This window comes from Sardina pilchardus, chromosome 4 (assembly GCF_963854185.1).
Source record: "Sardina pilchardus chromosome 4, fSarPil1.1, whole genome shotgun sequence".
Lineage (NCBI taxonomy): Eukaryota > Metazoa > Chordata > Actinopteri > Clupeiformes > Clupeidae > Sardina > Sardina pilchardus.
In genome coordinates, this window is record NC_084997.1 from 16,315,534 (window position 1) to 16,335,512 (window position 19,979).

The 19,979-nt window shown below is 41.4% G+C and overlaps 1 protein-coding gene across 8 annotated transcripts in view; it reads right to left on the reverse strand.

Moving 5' to 3' along the window:
• Positions 1-30: 30 nt before the first annotated feature.
• Positions 31-19,979, reverse strand: part of neb (nebulin) — a 60,638-nt gene continuing 40,689 nt past the window's right edge. The window contains exons 106-140 of one of the 8 annotated variants that reach the window (XM_062534359.1): positions 19,874-19,978; positions 18,751-18,855; positions 17,423-17,524; positions 17,191-17,298; positions 17,001-17,105; positions 16,771-16,875; positions 16,519-16,623; positions 16,199-16,303; positions 15,912-16,022; positions 15,668-15,778; positions 15,120-15,221; positions 14,693-14,797; positions 14,013-14,099; positions 12,799-12,912; positions 12,562-12,666; positions 10,840-10,944; positions 10,095-10,205; positions 9,113-9,223; positions 8,414-8,527; positions 7,907-8,011; positions 7,668-7,772; positions 7,163-7,267; positions 6,583-6,675; positions 5,971-6,063; positions 5,599-5,691; positions 5,227-5,319; positions 4,639-4,731; positions 4,035-4,127; positions 3,323-3,415; positions 2,751-2,858; positions 2,315-2,501; positions 1,904-1,996; positions 1,631-1,771; positions 1,368-1,471; positions 31-994 (exon numbers count right to left, since the gene is read on the reverse strand). In XM_062534359.1, coding sequence (XP_062390343.1) covers positions 821-994; positions 1,368-1,471; positions 1,631-1,771; positions 1,904-1,996; positions 2,315-2,501; positions 2,751-2,858; positions 3,323-3,415; positions 4,035-4,127; positions 4,639-4,731; positions 5,227-5,319; positions 5,599-5,691; positions 5,971-6,063; positions 6,583-6,675; positions 7,163-7,267; positions 7,668-7,772; positions 7,907-8,011; positions 8,414-8,527; positions 9,113-9,223; positions 10,095-10,205; positions 10,840-10,944; positions 12,562-12,666; positions 12,799-12,912; positions 14,013-14,099; positions 14,693-14,797; positions 15,120-15,221; positions 15,668-15,778; positions 15,912-16,022; positions 16,199-16,303; positions 16,519-16,623; positions 16,771-16,875; positions 17,001-17,105; positions 17,191-17,298; positions 17,423-17,524; positions 18,751-18,855; positions 19,874-19,978 — 3,789 coding nt within the window. In that variant the 3' untranslated portion in view covers positions 31-820. The remainder of the gene's footprint in view (positions 995-1,367; positions 1,472-1,630; positions 1,772-1,903; positions 1,997-2,314; positions 2,502-2,750; positions 2,859-3,322; positions 3,416-4,034; positions 4,128-4,638; positions 4,732-5,226; positions 5,320-5,598; positions 5,692-5,970; positions 6,064-6,582; positions 6,676-7,162; positions 7,268-7,667; positions 7,773-7,906; positions 8,012-8,413; positions 8,528-9,112; positions 9,224-10,094; positions 10,206-10,839; positions 10,945-12,561; positions 12,667-12,798; positions 12,913-14,012; positions 14,100-14,692; positions 14,798-15,119; positions 15,222-15,667; positions 15,779-15,911; positions 16,023-16,198; positions 16,304-16,518; positions 16,624-16,770; positions 16,876-17,000; positions 17,106-17,190; positions 17,299-17,422; positions 17,525-18,750; positions 18,856-19,873; position 19,979) is intronic. The other 7 variants (XM_062534360.1, XM_062534361.1, XM_062534362.1 and 4 more) reach the window with 7 other exon arrangements.

A 19,979-nucleotide genomic window follows, 5' to 3' on the forward strand; every position in this document is an offset into this window, starting at 1 on the left:
GGCCAACAATAGATGGACAACACAAATATATATTGCAGAAGCCTAGTGTGCTTTATTAACTACTGATTCAAGGTATACCACTTCCATGCCCCACCACCAAGGGAATCGGAAGAAACAAAACACACATGCAACTAACGACCAGCTTACAGCAGTGGAGGGAAGAGGCTCGTCTTATATAACTGTTCAGCACAGGTTTGCGTTTCATGAGGGAAGGATGGTGTCTCCTCGGAGTTTGTGAGTTTGTATTTTCTCACGTTTTTTACAGTGAACCCCACATCACCTTTCAGTTGATGTTCAGCATTCATTTACAAAAAAATGAAATGTCTTTTCAGATTATGCTTTCCCCATGAGAGGAAAGGTGCATAGTGTATTACGTCCATTCTTTCTGTTACAACTTTACAATTCTTGTGAAGTCTTCAAGGAATATCACATTTGACAGTGAGTCAGTGTTGTATGCATTTTACAAAAATACTGGGCTCTCAGTCAATTCATACTTTCGTGTTATAATACTACAGTAAAATATAAATAATCCTACAGTGGTCTGTCATATACGGGTGTGTTTATTACATTTTTAGCATTTTAAAATCTACTCCTCATAATACATCCACAAGGGAAGGGGAGACGGAGGCAAACAAGCCTGCAGTAACAAATAACTTCAGACATACTTAACGGTATCTTGACAACTAAGCCTATCCACTAAACAAGGAACATTTGAAGGAAGCCTTGGATGTTAGTTTCTTTTTTTCTGTTCTTTTTTTAAATTAATTTTACCCAGTGGATGAGTACTACGCTCACTCCATAAGGAGGAGGGCTTAGGTCTTTAGATTGCTTCCACGTAGTTGGCTGGCAGCATACCGGTCTTGCCGGTACGCTGCACTGTTCCGTACATCCAGCCCTCGTCAATGGACTGAACGTTCACGATGACATCACCATCCTTGAAGGACACCTCGTCGGTGTCGGCAGCACCGTAGTCGTACAGGGCACGAACGGTTTTCTGTGAAAGAACAGCACAAATGGACCATTATCAGGGATAATCAAGGGATATACCATTTACTACTGTAGTTCTGTAAGGTAGAGGCTGCTACTTCAAATAATATGAAACGCACGGATAACAATAGTGTGCTTTGCTTGCAGCAAGCACACTAACTACAGGTGAAATACTGAGTAAAATGAGGTACTGGGGGATATTCCAAGGGTGCCTCTCATTTAGTCTTTTATACATCCTCCCTTACTTCATCGGTCCTCGTCCTCACTGATCTACACAAAGAATGATGGGGCGGCAACAATGGGATAGTTTATCCAGTGATAGTTATAGTTACTTGACCCCCTTGGTGTTTTGTGAGGTTTTGTGTTTTGGATGCACTCACGCCAGTGGTAGAGGGGTGTGATGGGATAGAGGACACTGTAGTCTGTTGGGTGGCCACTGATGACGACCTCTGCTGAAGCTCAACAGTCTTGGCCTGCTGGTAACCTGCATGGGGCAGAGTCAAACCAGTATTTTAACACTGTATTTCACTCAGACGCCTGTTTGATCTGTATTATGAGATAACAGGAACCTGAAACAGATTGATAGTGATTGGTGGTTATCAGTCTGACCAGTTTGACGCCACTGATCAGTTTCGCAGCTTACCTATCGATGAGGCAGCGATATTGTTGCTGTAGAGGGACATGTGCTGTTCCTGTTCACCTGAAAACTCCGACTTCTCCTCTCCTCCACCACTCAGGGCACTGGTGGAGCGAGAGTGCTCCTTGCTGCGACGCTGTGCTTGGACTGAGGGGTGAGAGGTCATAGGTTAGAGATCACTGTAGAGTGTGCAAGTAGGCGGTTTGAGAGTGTGTTTATAAAAGCAGCTCTACTGTAAGATTACAATAGTGTTGCCTGCAGATACAGGGCATTTCTCACCTGACATCATGTGCAGACTCCTGGACTGGATGTTGTCCTCGGCTGGGTCATAATCAAAGACTGAGCCGGGGTTGGTGCGCCACACACGGAGGTCTGTTGGGGTCATGCAGAAACAGGTGTCCAGGAATGCTATATACAGTACACTCATGTATCCTCATGTAGACATGAGTACAATCAAAAGTGATTCTAACCTTGGTATGTATTTTATCGTTACCATATCAGTGTCTGTGTATGGTGTGGCAGGGAAATGTAACAACTTTTTTAACACTGGCACAGCTTGGGCATGGGCAATTGAGCATGCAACAGAACATTTTCCTAAATGGGTGCACTGTGGACATATGTAGAGGTCGGCCAGGGTCCGGCCTGTTCTTATGTTTGTATGTGAGTGTGTGCGGAGGAGGGAGAGCTTACCGGTGATGGTCTCCTGGTCGTGCTCTTCGGCACGCCTTCTCTCCATCTCCACAACTCGTCTCTGGATGCCACGGTAGTTGATGTCACTGAAGTCCTGAGTATTCTTCTTCACGCGTTCAGTCACTGGGTCACTCACAGTAGGAGTGAAGCTTCCCTTGCTCTTCTCAAAGTCCTGGTGGTATCTGACCTGTAAACCACATATTTAAGACAAAACTTTTAACTGTTTGCACAACTGGGATCCGGTGGTTATCAATCTGCTTTCATAATTGCAAAGGCCTACTTTAATTGTGAAATACAAAAACAGATAAAAAAAAAAAAAAACTTTCAGTATTTTAATAGCAGCATAACAATATTGTTTAGTATGTTAATTTAATAGTAAGAACCATAGTTTTATTTAATAATTATACAAAAAAAATGTGGGAACAGCCCAACTCACCCCAGAGATAATGCGCTGTGTCTCTTTCACGCGCCTAAACTCAGGGGTGTCCAGCACGAAGGCGGCCTTGCCCTGCACCTGCTTACGGAAGCTGTCAGAGTACAGCACCTGAGCAACAGGAGACAACCGCGCAAACAAGATGTTAGAGACAGCACCGGATGGGCCTACTTAAAGCAGTCCCACTGCTAAGTGTAGGCTATCGCTGACGAAACGGTGGAAACGCCAAGAGGGAAATGGACAGAAATGACAACAAACAAGGTAAACTAGGGTGTTATTGTGTGTACAGACAGATGAATTAGCATGGTTTCCTAAATCTCCAGAAGGGCTGCATTAACAAGGTGTGTCCCATGCTGGGAGGTAGGACACGGGTCAGGTGTGGCGAAGGATGGAAATGTACTTTTACACAGCTAAACGTTAACAATGGTATTCATTCAATACAACAATGCTATATTTAAACTGAGCGATGGAGAGTTAATATTATTAGCCTTCTAAGCAAGAGGAGGAAAGAGTTAGAACGTTTAGGTGACTAGCTAGTTCTAGCACTCCAGCACACGTCCCGCTAAGGAGAGTACCGAGCTAATGTGTTCTTGATTCCGTTTCACCCGCTCCATTTCGGGTGTGAAAACCACAGGCGTTCCTTTGGCCGAGAGGTCCTTATACAAAACCTGGAGTGGAGAAGGACAGGGACCCAGGGGAGGGGCAATCAGACAACAGGCATAACAGGCGCACTGTCCAGGCCCTTGACATTCTCGCATTTGATAGCATGACAATCAATAATCATGACCATCATAAACAAAGATGGCAATGGGCCCAAGACAAGTAAGAGGGATACAGTTGGAAACACTGGAGACAAAGTGGGCTGTTGGGGGTTGATGTCAATAAGGGTTTTTGTTAACAAAAATAATCATTAAGGATAAAATACAAAAAAAAAGAAGATAAAAAAAAGTCATGGAATGTTTAAACTTGAGTGCACACATCAGTCAGGACCTAGTTTGGATTAATGAAGTGGATTGACGAGGATGGTTTATTTGGGTAGATTGATGGATAGGTAGCCTAGGTAGGCCATATTACGATGAGAGTGACGGAGAGGCCACACAAAACCCAAATGGTTACTAGGCTACTTCTTCTTTTTGCCTCTGTAGTGATGATGACTGGGATAAGGATGGAGAGAGGATGGGTCACCAGTAAGAACCAGTGAGAATGGCTTTTGGGAGGGAATAGATGGAATAATGGTTAATAGGAAAGGGGCCACTCGATAATTAACACCCTCTGTGGTTCCACTACCGAGCTGATGTTCTTCTGGGTCTCCCGAACTCGCTTCACCTCTGGGAGGTCCGGTATGGCTGTGCCTTGACCCAAGGAATCCTTGTATTTTATCTACAATCCGATTCAGTTCCATGCAGAGAGGGATTGGCAAGAGTCACAACAGAAACTTATAAGGCAAACATCATACTCAGTGACAACAGAAACGCACAAGGCACACAATGGACAAACTACAACAGGACAATCAACAGTGAGAGCAACACTCAACACTTAGCACTGCAGTGTCTGCTGAACAGAGAACACTTACAGTACAAAGACTCAGCACCCAGAAATAAATGGATTAAATGTCCTTAAATGTTACGTAAAGACAACCATTCTGTCTTTAAATTATTCATTTATAATGGTTACACTGTTGCACAACATTTCCTGTTACAAGATCCACCGGTTAGAATTCTCACCTCCAACACACAATAGTAGTGTTACTACAGAGTAGAGTTGTAATTTGGAAACGGGGTTACGGGAATATTATTAACCCAGTTGGACTTTCCTCACAAAATGTTACAAAAGGGGATGTTCAGTAGGACTGGTCAGGGGGCAGGGAGAAAATTGGCACTCTGAACTGTACCGTGCTAATAGTTTGCTGATTGCGTTTAACTCTCTCCATCTCTGGCGTTTCAGAGATTGACGTTCCGCCTCCCAAATCCTCCTTGTAACGAATCTTTCAAAAAGTAAAAGCAAGATGGCAACAAAGAACATTTTCAAAAATGACAAAAACAAGAAAAAAATGTGTTGTGTTACCCTTAGGATGTGGTAAACAAATAATAATGAAAAAAATATATATAACAATAATAAAAAGTTAAAAACTGAAAAAGAAAAACATTTGTTTGAACACAAATGGCCAAACAAATTTGTTTTTAAAAAGTATGATAAAAAATGTTAATTTCAAAACCACAGAGGAAATTAGGAGGAAGGGGAAAATACATTTAAATAATTGTTAACAGTTCCCAGGATTTATGGAGTTTATGGAATTTGATGAGGTGGTACTTGGAGTTCATACTGGTAAAAAAAATTACCTGAATCAAGGTCAGTACATTGCCCATTGTGGAACGTTATGGGAGAATAAGTTAAAGGTATGATGGTTTCACCATGTTTTAGGGGATGATGAAGTGACGTATTACTGGGGTAGGTCTCTATGGTAACTAGCGAATACTACCGAGCTGATGTTCTTCTGGGTCTCTCGGACCCTTTTCACCTCAGGGAGATCCGGTATGGATGTACCTTGTCCCAGAGGTTCTTTGTACTTTGTCTACAGCCCCATTCAGTTCAGCACAGATTAAAAAAGCAACAGGAGAAATCATCAATATGACATGTACTGACATGAGTGACACCACCACCAGTTTAAAACTGTATACAATAAACAAAAACTTATCTTGATAAAAAATGAATCAAGATGGTCATGAATTGCCCATTGTGGAGAGTTAAAAAGGGAAGGTAGAGCCATTGGTGGCTGCACTATGTTTTAGGGGATGATGGAGTAACATGGTAGTTACTGGGGTAGGTCTCTGTGGAAACTAGCGAATACTACCGAGCTGATGTTCTTCTGGGTCTCTCGGACCCTTTTCACCTCAGGTAGATCCGGTATGGATGTACCTTGTCCCAGAGGTTCTTTGTACTTTGTCTACAGCCCCATTCAGTTCAGCACAGATTAAAAAAGCAACAGGAGAAATCATCAATATGACATGTACTGACATGAGTGACACCACCACCAGTTTAAAACTGTATACAAGAAACAAAAACTTATCTTGATAAAAAATGAATCAAGATGGTCATGAATTGCCCATTGTGGAGAGTTAAAAAGGGAAGGTAGAGGCATTGATGGCTGCACTATGTTTTAGGGGATGATGGAGTAACATGGTAGTTACTGGGGTAGGTCTCTGTGGAAACTAGCGAATACTACCGAGCTGATGTTCTTCTGGGTCTCTCGGACCCTTTTCACCTCAGGGAGATCCGGTATGGATGTACCTTGACCCGGAGGTTCTTTGTACTTTGTCTACAGCCCCATTCAGTTCAGCACAGATTAAAAAAGTAACAGGAGAAGCCATGGACATGACATTAGCCGACCTGTACTGTGACAGCATCACCACTTAAAAATGATTTGTAAGCCTGTTCACAGGACTGTGTCGTTCCTCACAGTTTAAAAATAGTTAAACTATAAGTAGAATGCACAATGACATTACATCTTCATACGATGGTACAGAAAACCCACAGTTTACATATCATTATGTATGACAGAAAAAAAGATACTTCATGAAGTATTCATTAAAAAGCTGATGTATGTCATTTGTTATACCATCGAGGCTCTGAGGGTTTATACTATTAATTAATGGATTGCGAATGAATAACCTCACAACATTAGTATAAACACTAGTACGGCAAAATGGTAATTAAATGTGACTGCAGCATTGAATTATCCTTGGGGAAGAGAGATTATGTTTAGGCATGGGGAGGGACTGTTGAGAGTTGCTGGGTATATGGTGGATGAGAAGAATAGCGTCACACCACAATGTACCGTGCTAATAGTTTCCTGATTGCGTTTAACTCTCTCCATCTCTGGGGTCTCAGAGATTGCTGTTCCTCCTCCTAAATCCTCCTTGTAAAGAATCTTTAACATGTGGACGGGTGACAGCAGCAACACATAAAATAAAGTCAGGGTGGCTTGCTTTGTTTTTGTCTGGGCAGCCCCCTCAGACAAAGTTTTGCACCATTTAAACAGAAAACATTGACTTGACACATAAATGTAAGACGCACACAAAGACACACATTTCACACATTTAAACATGTGCACACTTCAACCAAAGCTGGTCAGTAGTGCATAAAAGAGCTCACACAGAAGACAAAACATCATAATTTAGTTGTTCTAAAGGGGTTATCACTAGTGTTTCAAACAAGAATGTAAGAGTTATAACATGTCTGTAGAACATTTGTAGTTATCTTCATATTCGTTAATTACTAAAGCTGTTAATTTGCAAAAGCTGTGAGAAAAGAATCACAAAAAAATCAAGAAAGTTTAAGAAAAAATGAGAAAAAATTACGTGGTTAGAAAAACTAAAAAAAAAAGAGTAAAAAAAATACTTATGAGCAGCAAGTACCGAGCTGAAATTCTTTGTATTTTCTTTAACACGAAGCATTTCAGGCGTCTCCACTACTGCTGAAACTTTGCCCTTACTGTTTTTAAGGTCAGTCTGGTACTGAAGCTACAGAGAAGGAAAAGACATGGGCAGTTAAAAATGCTTCACAGGAAAAAGAAAATGTTATAAGAAAAAAAGTAAAAGTAAATTAACTTTGGGATTTATTTAATTTAGCCTTTAAACGCTTTAATTTAATGCTTTAAACTAAAAGAGAAAATATTAAAATAGTAATCGTCATATTATATATAAAAATATATCTGAAAGATTGGATATGTTTAAGTTACCCATAGATTACAACCTGAGAGGTGAGTTGAGACAAAACTGAAAGCAACACAGGACAGTAGGTTTCGAAAACTGAACAACGAATACACATTACATGGCATGACATTACAAAACAAGAAGACGTGTGACTGAAAAGACAGCAAAGACGTGGGCAACAGACAGGGCTTATGAAGACGACACTTACAGTGCTGAAGTTCTTCTGGTTCTCACGCACTCTCTGCATCTCAGGAGTGTCCAGAACGGGCACATAGTGAGACATGGTCCTTTCAGCTTCTTCTTTGTACTTTTTCTGTTGGGTGATTACACTCATAAGGTCAAAAACAATCACCAATATGCCAGTGTATTAGGGGTGCAAAGGTACAGTATGTTAGGGAAAAAATCGGTATGGTATGTAGTGGTAGTAGTGCAATAAGACTCACTTACCTGGCTCACAATGTTTCTGATTTGCTGAGCATGGATAATGTCAGGGGTGTCGATCACAGTTGTGTAGATAGAACGATCCCTATCAGCAATCTGCTTGTACTTGGTCTGAGATGGCACATACAGAAACATCACGAGTCAAGGGCCGTTCACACCAAGAACGACAACTATAACGATAACTGTAAACAAATATCGTTCTCGTTAATATGAATGATAATGTTCACACACAAACTATAATGATAACAACATGAAGAACGATATTGTTGGGAATCACTTTCAGAGCGATTTTGAGAATGATAAAAGGCTAACACAGCCAATCAGAACCCATACTATTTTAGCCATCACATTCATTAACACGAGGAGAGACTTTTTTATCGTTGGCCAGTGTGGAAGCATTTAACGTTTAAAGTTATCGTTATCGTTATAGTTTTTGATGTGAATGCTTCTTTAGTCACAAATCCCAAATCATACCAGGTGGCATGCACGTTATATGATATCATTGGGACAAACCTGACTGAGGATATCAGTAGCATTTCTGGCCCTCATAAAGTCTGGAGTGTCTGTAGCCAAAGCCATCATTCCTTTGCCCTTGATTTCCTCTTCCAAAGACTTCTTGTACTCTCTCTGCAACCCCCGGAAAGTATTATGGTTATTACTGATGTTGACAATGACACCACAAACAGAGGCATTAACAAGTCCATCTTGCAGTAAAATAATTTACTGTAAATTACTGTGAATAGATTACTGTGTAGTGTGAAATACAAAAGCATCAATACGTCACACCTTTAACAGTTAGGTACCTACACTAAGGGAACACTAGGGGAACACCAGGACACCAGAGGTTACCATGGTTAGGACATAGAAACAGAACAGAAATCCATAGGATAATAAAGAAAACCATGTTACGGAGGAGTTATGTGATTTGGAGAGTCCAGTTACATCTGTAAGGCAAAGTCATGTTTAGTGGGAATAAGACAGTTTATTGTCATCATACTTCGTTAAACTGGTGACGGCATCAGAGGATCCTTCATAAGGTTTTGTATGTTAGGGACGTCAGGAAGAATTAGTCGTACACACACCAAAAGGACAAGGTATCATTCAGTTAAACAATCGCCTGTTAGTACGGCAGCTAAGCTAGAAGGAAGGGATTGGGGTGGGGGAAATCACGTAGAGGAGTATGACAAATCTCCAATCGACCTGCGGTCCTACCTGGTTCAGGATCTGAGTAGCATTCTTTGCCCTCAGCATTTCCGGAGTTTCCTCCAGTAATGAAAGCCCTTTACCCTTCACCCCTTCCTCTAGATCCTTTCTGTACTCTTTCTACATGGCGGAGAAGAACAAGAGAGACTGCAGAGAGACAGGCACATACAGCAGGACACACACAAACTGCGCAGTAACGCCAGCGAATTGCAGAGTACTGCTCATCCTCAGGACAGGACACAATTACACCAAGCCTCCCTTCAACCACTGCAGTTTATTTTAGTCCAAATTAAAATGGGGTCTGATCTGTTTGAGATCTTTCAGATGTAATTAACTTGCACATGTAAGTGTTTAGATAACAGTAGTAAAAAAAGTTTATATATACATTACATTTGTATTCAATAATATTTCATGATGGAAGGAAGGCATTGGTGAATTAGGAAAGCAACCTGATAAAATGTGATACATCTTTTATCAGACATTTTGACAAAAGACAAAAAAAATACATCACAGCTCTTTGTTGAAAAAAGAAAACGAAAGGTTTGGGATTTAATGACAACAATATGAAAAGTTACCACGATCCAATAATAACTTAACTGCTCCTGGCGACAGGACAGTCCTTTACAAGCCAAAACCAAGACGGTGTTATTTCACACACAAACTACGCAGGTTATGGATGGGTGGAAGGGTGGGTGATGTTTGAGGTCAAATAAGTCAAAAATAGACGACGAGAATAAAAACAACAACAATAAAACACTAAAACACCTACAGTACGACACAATCGGAAGCTATGAAAGAGGGAGGAATTATTTGGTGTATTATCTTAGGTAGGTGAATCATGCAGGCTTACTACTTGAGGGGGTGTAGAGTGACTTAACGTTTCCCAAAGAAAAGCACTCAGTAGATTAAGAAGAGGAGGTGATGGTGGTGGTCTTAGTATGATTACCAGGGTCGGGAGGAGGACAGGAGTATGAAAAGGCCCAACCGTTACCTCGCTAGCTATTTTGGTGGCATGTCTGACATGTAACATGGCCGGGGTGATCTCCAGGCCTGACAGGTTCTTGCCCTTCACGAATTCCTCATAGTCCTTCTTATAGACTTGCTATATTTGCCGTAAGAATCAGAGAGGCAGAGTCACAACACATTGTGCCTTGACGACTCACCCAGTTGTACGTAAGAGAGGTGGAAACATATCAAGATACTGTATCCACTCAACATATAGTGGCAGTCTAGGTGTTTTAGGTTAGAGTGTGTAGAGTGGATGACATCTCCAGAATTACTAATATAATGTGTGTACATATATATATATATAGATATATATTACACAAACAGACGATACATAGCAACATAATTACACTCGTTAGGTAGGATGCACATATACATTGCAAGCCACATACTGTACTCTACCTTGCCTTTGGATCCAGAGAGCAAATATTGACCCAAAACTTAAATAAATGCAGTTTTACTCACAGTTGTATCCATCTGCAAGCTATGACTTTTTCCTGTCATATTGTTTACATTTATATTCACTTAACAGTTTACTGATGTTTACACAAGCCACAGAATAAACTTGCTCAGCATGGAGAGGGGGTAAACAAATCTAAATGAGGAGAAAATTAGATGTTAACAAATAGAGTCCTGGCTGTTCTTGATGTTGGTCCCCTGGAGAGTGTGGAACAGAGGAATGTTATTTACCCAGCCAGTGTTCCATGGAAGCTCCAGAATTCTGTATTTACCTGGCTCTGCATGTGCTGGGCCTCCTTGGCGGTCACATACGTAGGGGTTTCAAAGTCCAGCATGGCCTTGCCCTTCTCCTTCTCATACTTCTCCTTGTACTTGACCTGCCATCACAGATATTGCCATACATTACTCGGCAGACACTGACGTGGAAGAACAACTGCTGCAGGTTAGGTAAAATCAAATATAAAGGGATACACAACGATTTGTTTGTTTACAATTATGGCTTGAATAATTGTGTTTAAAACAATTGTGTCATGGTGTCAGTGCACAATGATACCATATTGGCAATACTGGCACAATATGAACATCACTCTACATTCAGGGTGCACCATAGACCCTACTGTGTAGTCTACATCGGAGCCATGAAAACAGAATATAGCATACTAATTACACAATGCTCACAATGCAGTGAAATTCTAAAGAGACCTTTCCCCCAGTTACTGTAGATGGAACATTATTACAGTGAGAAGGAGGGCAACATAATGTACACAGCTGGCTCCAGCCTTAATGATGAGGTGACGTGGGGGAAGGTTTTACTGTTACCATAAAACTGTCTTGCATAACCCTGCAGACCATTCTCTCCAGTAAAAACACTTTTTACAGGACAACCAAACCCAAACAAATAAAAACAATAACAAACACTAGACAAATGCATCCATCAGCCCCAGGGGGAGCGGTAGGATGGCGAAGGACCTGAGAGATGTGAAGGTCTTGTACTTTTCACGTCTCTCTCACACACACGCGCGGGGGAAGTAGTTCTGGCGTTGTCGGCAGGATAGGCTTGGCGGACCCCTCACTGACACGGTCTGACTTACGTGAGACTGGAGTTCAGATGCCTCTTTGAGGTGAAGCTGTTCAGGTGTGTCAGGGATCATAAGGTAGTGACCCTTACTCTCCTCAAACTTCTTCTTGTATTGGTACTGAGAGGGAACGCCCGATAAAACAGCTCAGTATCAATATCAATATACAAAGCCGTCTAACACCCAATATACAAAGCCTTCTCACACCAATTTCAAAAAGGTAATTAAAACATCAAGAAAAAAAGAAAGAGAAAGAACAAAAATAAAAATAGTAAAGATAAAAAAGACAAAAATGAAAAAGATGAAAAGGCAAACAACTAATATATATATATATATATATATATTATTTTTTTTTCTTTTTTTTTATCAATGACAGCTAAGTAACATACTTTAGGCATACTTTGTACTATATTTATGTAAAAAGTTTTTAAAAATATTATAAAAGTAAAGGATTGTGCAGACAAGAAAGAATGACAAAGATGTTTGGTAAGGAAAAAGGTGTTAAAAGGAGGCTTCGTTATATGAAGAAAGGGTGTGGAAACCTAACAGCGTTTGAAGTTAGAGGTTAAAGTAGATGCTACTCTAGTACCTACAGTACATCAGAGATGGATGGGAAAAGAATGTTGTTACTGACCAGGCTAGGTCCTGATCCAGTAGGTGAGAAAGACAAGGGTCACTACCACATGATGTTCCTGCAGAATTAGGTGTCAAGGATGTTGTAGTAAAATGAGGTTCAGGGGAAAAAAAAGAAAAGAAACAAGTGGCGAGCCATGGCATGAGATGTCCATTTTGTGGTAGAGAGAGGAGGAGGAGGAGGGATGTTACATGATGGGAGGCAAGAGACTGTGGAGGTTAAAATGGAGGGAAAAGATAAAGTGAGGGAGCTTAGTGGGTGGGGTAAGGTTATGGATGCCTTACATCACTGGACAGCTTGCTGGTGCTCAGGTTGTGCTGCATGGACAGAGATTCAGCCATGTCAGTCACAGGCTTGTGGATCTTCTTCAGGTCACGCTTGTACTTCACCTGTGAACAGCAAATGCAAAGACACACACACACACACACACACAAACGGATAGATGAAGGATTTCCATTTGAATAAGCTGATGAAGTAAACAAAAAATACATTTTCATTTCATTTTCAATTGTCAAATTTACCTCGCTTGCAAGAGTATTTGCATCCTTAAGAGTTTTATAAATCTTGCTCTCTTTCATGTCATACTGTGGCCTCTGTCCTTTCATTTCCTTGTCAAACTTCTCCTTGTACTTCACCTGGGAAGGAACACCCATTAAGAAGATGTGAGTCACAATCACAGTAATAACTTCATATTGCTGGCGGGCGCAAGAGTACAAATGGTGTATGTTTATGTTCTCTTGTATTTAGCATGCTTTTACCAATAGTGGAATAAGGCTTTGAACGGGGTCATATCATTAAATGACAGAAACATGCATTGCCAGTTGGAACTAGTGCCGTGACAGGTGATCTTGAAAGGCCTGAGTAGCTCTTTCTGCACTGATCGATGACGCAATGATCCCAAGTGGCAAAAATGTCTATGTAGAATATTGTGTTTGTATAATTTGTTGGATCAGCTTTTAAAAAACAAAGCAACAAAGATGTCTTGAAGGAGACTCCATTTCTGTGGGTTGGTAAAAGGGGAAAATAATGTCAATTAACATCAAGCAAGAGTTGCCTGAGAACTTTGCAGATCCAGATACACAAACTGGAAAAACACCACAGACAGTGAGTGCATACAAATTTGTATGGTCAACTATGCCACCTAGAGTGGAATTGGAGCTGTAGCAAATGTCTAATGATCTGTTTTTGGCAGATCTGCAGAGTTCTCAGCTTACATGAGTAATACGAAAGATGCAAGACACCAACAATTTACAGCATTCCGACAGGGACAATAACGGAGTTCATGTCATGGTGGCTCAAACGTGGTAAAATGTGCTGACGCTGTTGAGGACAGGATTTTTTATTGTGAAAAAGGGAATAATAAAAAATGGGAAAGAGCATTAAGAGGCTTTACTACAAAGCATAAGCAAAAAAAAACTATGACAGGACAGGAGTCTGTTGTGGGTGGGAAAGTGGGAAGTCCTGACAAGAAAAAAATTATGTCAAAAACGAAAACTTTGTGAGATTTGATAAAATATCCAAATCTTTTCTGTATGTCCTGTTTTTTGTTTGTATACTTACGTATCCTGTTTATGTTTGTATATTTGTTTATTCTCGGTTTGCGATAGAAATGATGCTTGTCATGCTACGAGAAATCAATCAGTCAGTCAAGAGAAGCAGAAACAGGAAGTGACGCAAACAGACAGAGAGGAAAAAAGGCAGCCCTCTGCCCTGTGGGCACTGGGCACCTCCTTACATCACTAGTCAGGGCACTCATTTTCTTAATGTGGCGCATCTGGGGGGTGTCAAAGGAGGCGATTCCGTGGAGGCTTGGCCTATCCTCCTACAAAGCGCAGTGGGATGGCAGGAGTGAGCAGTGAAGGGAGGCACAGGAAGAAGAGGGAGAGAGGTTAGGGGGGAAAGGAAAGGGAACGGGGAGGAGGGGGGGGGGGGGGGGTTGAAGCATGGGATGAATATGGAGGGATGGGGAATAGGAGGGAGGGGATCACATAAAACATGTACAGTACAAGGATGGGTTAAAGGGGAATGATGTCAAAGGAAAGGATATTACAGCTGGTCGAATGGGTTTTAGACAATTAGGGTTAACATGGGTACGGGACATGGAGATTAATGGGAATTAAAAGGGTGGCTGGACAAGCTCTGCTGAAGCACTGAAGGAATATGGAGAGTACTACTGCTACTGCTACTGCTTTGCCACCTACAGTACACTATGCCACTATACTACTTGGCAGTGCAATACTATGTCAACACAAACCGTACATTGCAACTATAATAAAAAAAAATCGAATGGGCAAACTATCAGTGGTGACTGGTGGGGGCAGTAAGCCACCTATTGTATCATACATTTGCTACTTCTAACGACAATAGCGCATATTGCATGAGCAATGTGGCGAGTTTTAGACGAGGTAATGGTACCGTGCTAGTCAGCTTGGACACTTCAGTGGCCAACGCAATGTCAGGGCGGTGAGACAGAGACCCTCCGCGGCTTGCCTCTTCACGAGCCTTGTTACGATAGCCAATCTGTAAACACAGGGACAGGGACACCACACTAACCAATGAGATTTCACTTCCTTACTGGCATTTACTGTGTAGATATTGTTAATGTGTGGTTCAGTAGTGAAGCATACAGTAATTTCCCGCATATAAGCCGCATTGTGTATAGTTAAAAAGTTAAAAGTTAAAGTTAAAAAAACAAAAAAACATATTAACACCATATTAACTGCCCCCTTGTATTAACCTCATAGCTGAAGAAATTTAGCAAAATTAATGTATAAGCCGCGGCTAATAGTTGGGAAATTACGGGTATGCATTTGGTGGGTTCATGTATTGCAGAGCCTCTCACATCGCTTATAAGCTTAGCAGCCTGGGTGGCCTTCCTGATGTCGGGGCGGTCTGCCACTGGGGTGTAGTGCAGCTTGGCCTTAGCTTGTTGCTTGTATGCAATCTGCAAAAAGAATGCAGGAAAAGAAAACACTGGTTTACCGTCTTGACCACAATGACTTTGTTGGATCTCAGACCTTTGTGTAGACCTCAGACCTCTGGAACAAATGGCAAGGATTGCCATTGTGTACCTGGAACCAATATTAGTGTTGCATGATGTCCAATGCTGACTCAAAACGCTTGACTGAAACCCACTGTCCAGTTGACTGATAGTTTGTAGTTTCAGGACAGTAAGTGGATGGCGCACAAGTAAATAACGACGTTCAAGGAGAGTAGCTGTGTGCACATCCCACCTTGCAGGTGCAGGACAAATGGAGAGTAATATTGGAAGAAAAAGTAATGTCCGCAACACTGATAAATGCTCCCGGTTTAATATTGCGGACATTACTTTTTCTTCCAGCACAAGTAAATAACACCTCTAATGTGCTGACATGAAGGAGTGTGACTCACATTGCTCTGGTTCTTGGCCACATCCATGGCGTGCATGACATCAGGAGGAAGTGTCATTGCGTTGTACTTGGACTTGCCCTTATCTTGCTCAAACTTCTTCTTGTACAGTTTCTGTTGGAGGGACATTTGAGGGTTTGTTTTAGGGTATGGGCAAAATAGGAAAAACAATCTCAATCATGTGAAATGGTGCAGACAAAACGAGATGTCCGAGAAAAAAGATTAGGCTTGAGAAGGATTGCAGTACCTCACTCTGCATTTTGGCCATCTCCTTGCTGTGAACAGTGTCACGAGTCTGGGGCAGGGTGGTGAATGAACCAGACTGTTGCTCCTTTTTGCTGGCCTCTTTGTATTTACTCTGAAAGACAAAATAAGAGCAACATTATGTACACTGTGGCATTAACACCTGACATGTTCAAACTGTTCAATTTGTTGCACTTGAATGAATGAATGAATGAATGAATGAATGAATGAATGAATGAATGAATGAATGAATGACAATATTAATGAATACATGAATGGATGAATTCTCACCTCAGACACGAGAGTAGCCACTGATTTAGCATGAAGGATCTGAGGAGTGTCCAGAACAGCCTTGTAGTGTCCCTTAGCTTGCTCATACTTCTCCTTGTATTTCACCTGTGGAGGAGGAGGAAAGGAAAGGAACATTATAGACATAGATTGTTAGCAAGCTCATCCTCACAGCAGCAGAGTGTGTTATCTTCCACACACTGGTGGTGGTTAGAGAGATGTCCCCTTCACTGTGAAGCGCTTTGAGTGTTGAGAAAAAATGCCATATAAATGTAATATGTTGTTGTTGTCTTTCAGTCTTTGAACAAAGCACAATGACTCACATTACTGTACATCTCTGAGTTCTTCTTAGCCAGCTCTGTCAACTTGTCCTCTGGAACTTGGATCACACAGCCCTTGAGACTTTCCTTGTCATACTTGTAGTCAATCTGTGGCATAAGGAGGTAATCACAATGAAATCAAATTGCAGAACTTCCCAACTAAAAGATGAAAACTAGACAAAGAGATGAAGCAATTTGAAATAGAACTGCAGTCCGTGTGTCCATATGGACAATGCAAAGGAGAGGTCGACTCACATCACTCTGCTGGAGCTGGTTCCTGGCATGGTAGAGGAAGTCAGGTCTGTCAGCAGTCCAGATCCACTTCATCTTGGTAGCCTCATACTTCTTCTTGTAGTCAAGCTAAAAGGGAGTGAAGAGATGTGGCTAAGGGTTAGGGTTTATGTATTGAGAGAAGGGGGTAGGAAATACCCTCTGAGACAACCCCCCCACCCCATACAAAATTGGTTGACAGAAGGACCACATACATTGCTGATGTTCTTGTAGGCCTCCTTGGCAGCACGGATGTCGAAGGCATCTGGATCCATGGTGATGTGGGTCTTGTTCTTCTCGTAGACTTCCTTATACTTCAGCTGTTTTTGGAAAGAAAATAGTGCTTAACAGAATGACGACGGCCGGTGGATCTGTTCATTTGTTGAAGGTTGAAGGTAGACTTACATCGCTGGTGATCTCCTTGACTCTCTTCATGTGATGGTTCAGAGGAGTATCATGGGGCAAAGTGTATCCCCTAGCTTTGTTCTTGTGGTACTCCATCTTGTAAATAATCTAAAATAAATTGATACGGAAAAAATGTCACCACTTGTCTTGTTTCACCCAACCACAGTAGGATAGTTATCCATATTGATACTGTGTACACCAACAGATTGCATCAGTATTGCTGAGCACTCACATCGCTGATCTGCTTTGTGCGCTTGTGGACCTGGTGCTCAGGGGTGTCCAGCACTGGGGTGTACTTGTCCTTGGCACGCTCATACTGTTCCCTGTACTTCCACTGAGGGAGGGGGGGTGGAATAAATGCCAAAGTTAGAAACATTCATAGGGACTCATGTGTATTTACAATGAAGACTGAGATCTATCTTTAGAATTAAGATTAAGTAAAAAGGTTTCTTACTATTTTATAGTTTACAAATATACCAATCAAATATATCAATATTTGAATCAAATATCAATATATAAATCATATTCATGCCAGTGTGTACTGTAACGTGAATGTGTAATGTGAAAAACAATACTGTTTACATCAACAAATACATATATTGATGTATAGGTATTGTTGATGGATATTGTGTCAATTTATATAAGTTCACACAATATACAGGACACACAGGGACAACACATTAGTAAAGTGGAAGAATTACTTAAACAGAAGTCATCAAAGGGTTAATGGAGAGCATTCATAGGCTTAACTGCTAAACAAATAAACAGCAATATGTGAGTACATGCAGTACATACTCGTGCAACAAAAAAGAGTCGGAGGTTGAAAGCAACTTCAGGCGACATTACACTGAACTACACTTTTGACAGAGACTTTTTACCATTACGGAGTCTGGAAGAACTAGAGTTCCATTACGGAGTCTGGAAGAACTAGAGTTCCATGAAACAATTTCCGTTCAGCTTACTGGAAAAAAATCTAAATTCCATGTGTAGGTCATTACTACTATACATTTCTATGAGTAAAATAAAATGATAGCAACTACACCGTCTACTAGTACTTACTATTAGTGAACTGCTGATTAGTACTCTCTAAACTAGACAAAAACATTTTTATCCTTATATATTACTTTTATTACTTAACATATTATAATACTTAACATTAATGTTACTTAAACAAAAGGAGAAGTGGATTTTATGTATTGTATGTAAACCTCTCAAAACGTGAATGTGCAGTTGAACCATTGCTTTCATCAACAACATCCTCCATATCACACAGGGCAGCCTCTGAAAAGAGGCTCTCAAGACTACTTGGGGAGACTTGGCTATGAGGCAATGTTGTGGGGGTTTTAAGAAGCAAGGGTGTGGATGGGTGGCAAATAGTAGGAAAAGGTGTTGTGATTAACTAGTTAATGTTGTCACATCATTATGGGAGTTATGGGGTGGGGTAAGGGATGGAGTCATGGATCTATGAACTAAGGAAGAGGTGGTGGGTGAAGGAGTTCAGGGAAGCTACGTAAGGATGGGGATGGTACAGTCTCATTCACGGGCAAGCCGCGACATTACCTTACTCCACATGCTGGAGTTAAAGATGGCCCCCAGGATGTCAGGGCGGAGCAGCTCGTTGCAGCCGCTCTTGTGGAGCGCCTTGGCCCTGGCCTTATACTTAGACTGTCCGAAAACAAAGACAGACGACAGAGACACAGACACCACAGTTCATGCAGAGGTTGGAGACCAGATAGAGGGAGGAGAGAGAGCGTTTGAGGTCAGAGATGAGCTCCTGGGAATTAAGCTTCCCTCCCAGACTTGATCTATGGGCTCCAGGGATACAGTATGGTTATGGGATTTGGCAGACGCTTTCGTCCAAATATATATGTCTTGATAAGGAGCTTTAATGGATACCATTTGTTTTTTGCATTTGTTTGTTGATTTGTGATGTCAGTGTTAACGACAAAATGAATGGGCTCTGCAAGTGAGTTTGGAGGGCTGTCATCTGGAGCACATAGATCAAGGGATCGCACCACAGTGACCCAAAGGGAGACCTAGATTACAGAGAGAGAAAGGGACGTAAAACGCTGAACATCGACGCCATGCAGCCGCAACATCCAGCGGATGTCCAGCGGCCTCATGCCAGGCTGTGGACTGGGTTTGGTAGGGCCGGGTGATTGGGCGCGTGGAGACAGGAGCTCGTGGCTGTACCTGTCCCAGCTTCAGAGCCTCCCTGGCCTGGACGTTTCTAGGGTCGTCGAGAGTATAGGTGTACTTATCCTTGGACTTCTCATAATCGGCTCTGTAGTGCCTCTGCTCAAAACGTCAAATGATAGTTAAAGACAACTGCCGAGAGTTTTGACTCTCATTCGCATTCCTGCTACACGGGAAGGGAAATACAGTCAGGAGTCAGGACTGAACAAAATACATGTTTCAACGAAAAAAGGAAGCAATACAAGAACAGAAATCGATGAACAATCAATCAAGAGTGTTAACAATTCTTAACAATGCTTAACGTTGCCTTCTTTACCTTTAGACCTGAGTCCAAAGCAGCATTATGAGAAATAAACAGAAATAATACATATACATTATATATACACAATGTGAAAATAATATTTAAAATCTACAAAAAAATATATACCGGTACTGTACTTTATATAAATTGTAGAAATATATGTTTGGTATGCTTCCAGGTACTTACGTCGTTGGCGAGGATAGAAGCATTCTTGGCGGCCTCGAAGAATGGTGAGTCACAGGTGTACTTGAAGTTGCCTCTGTTTTTCTCAAATGATGCTTTGTACAGCCTC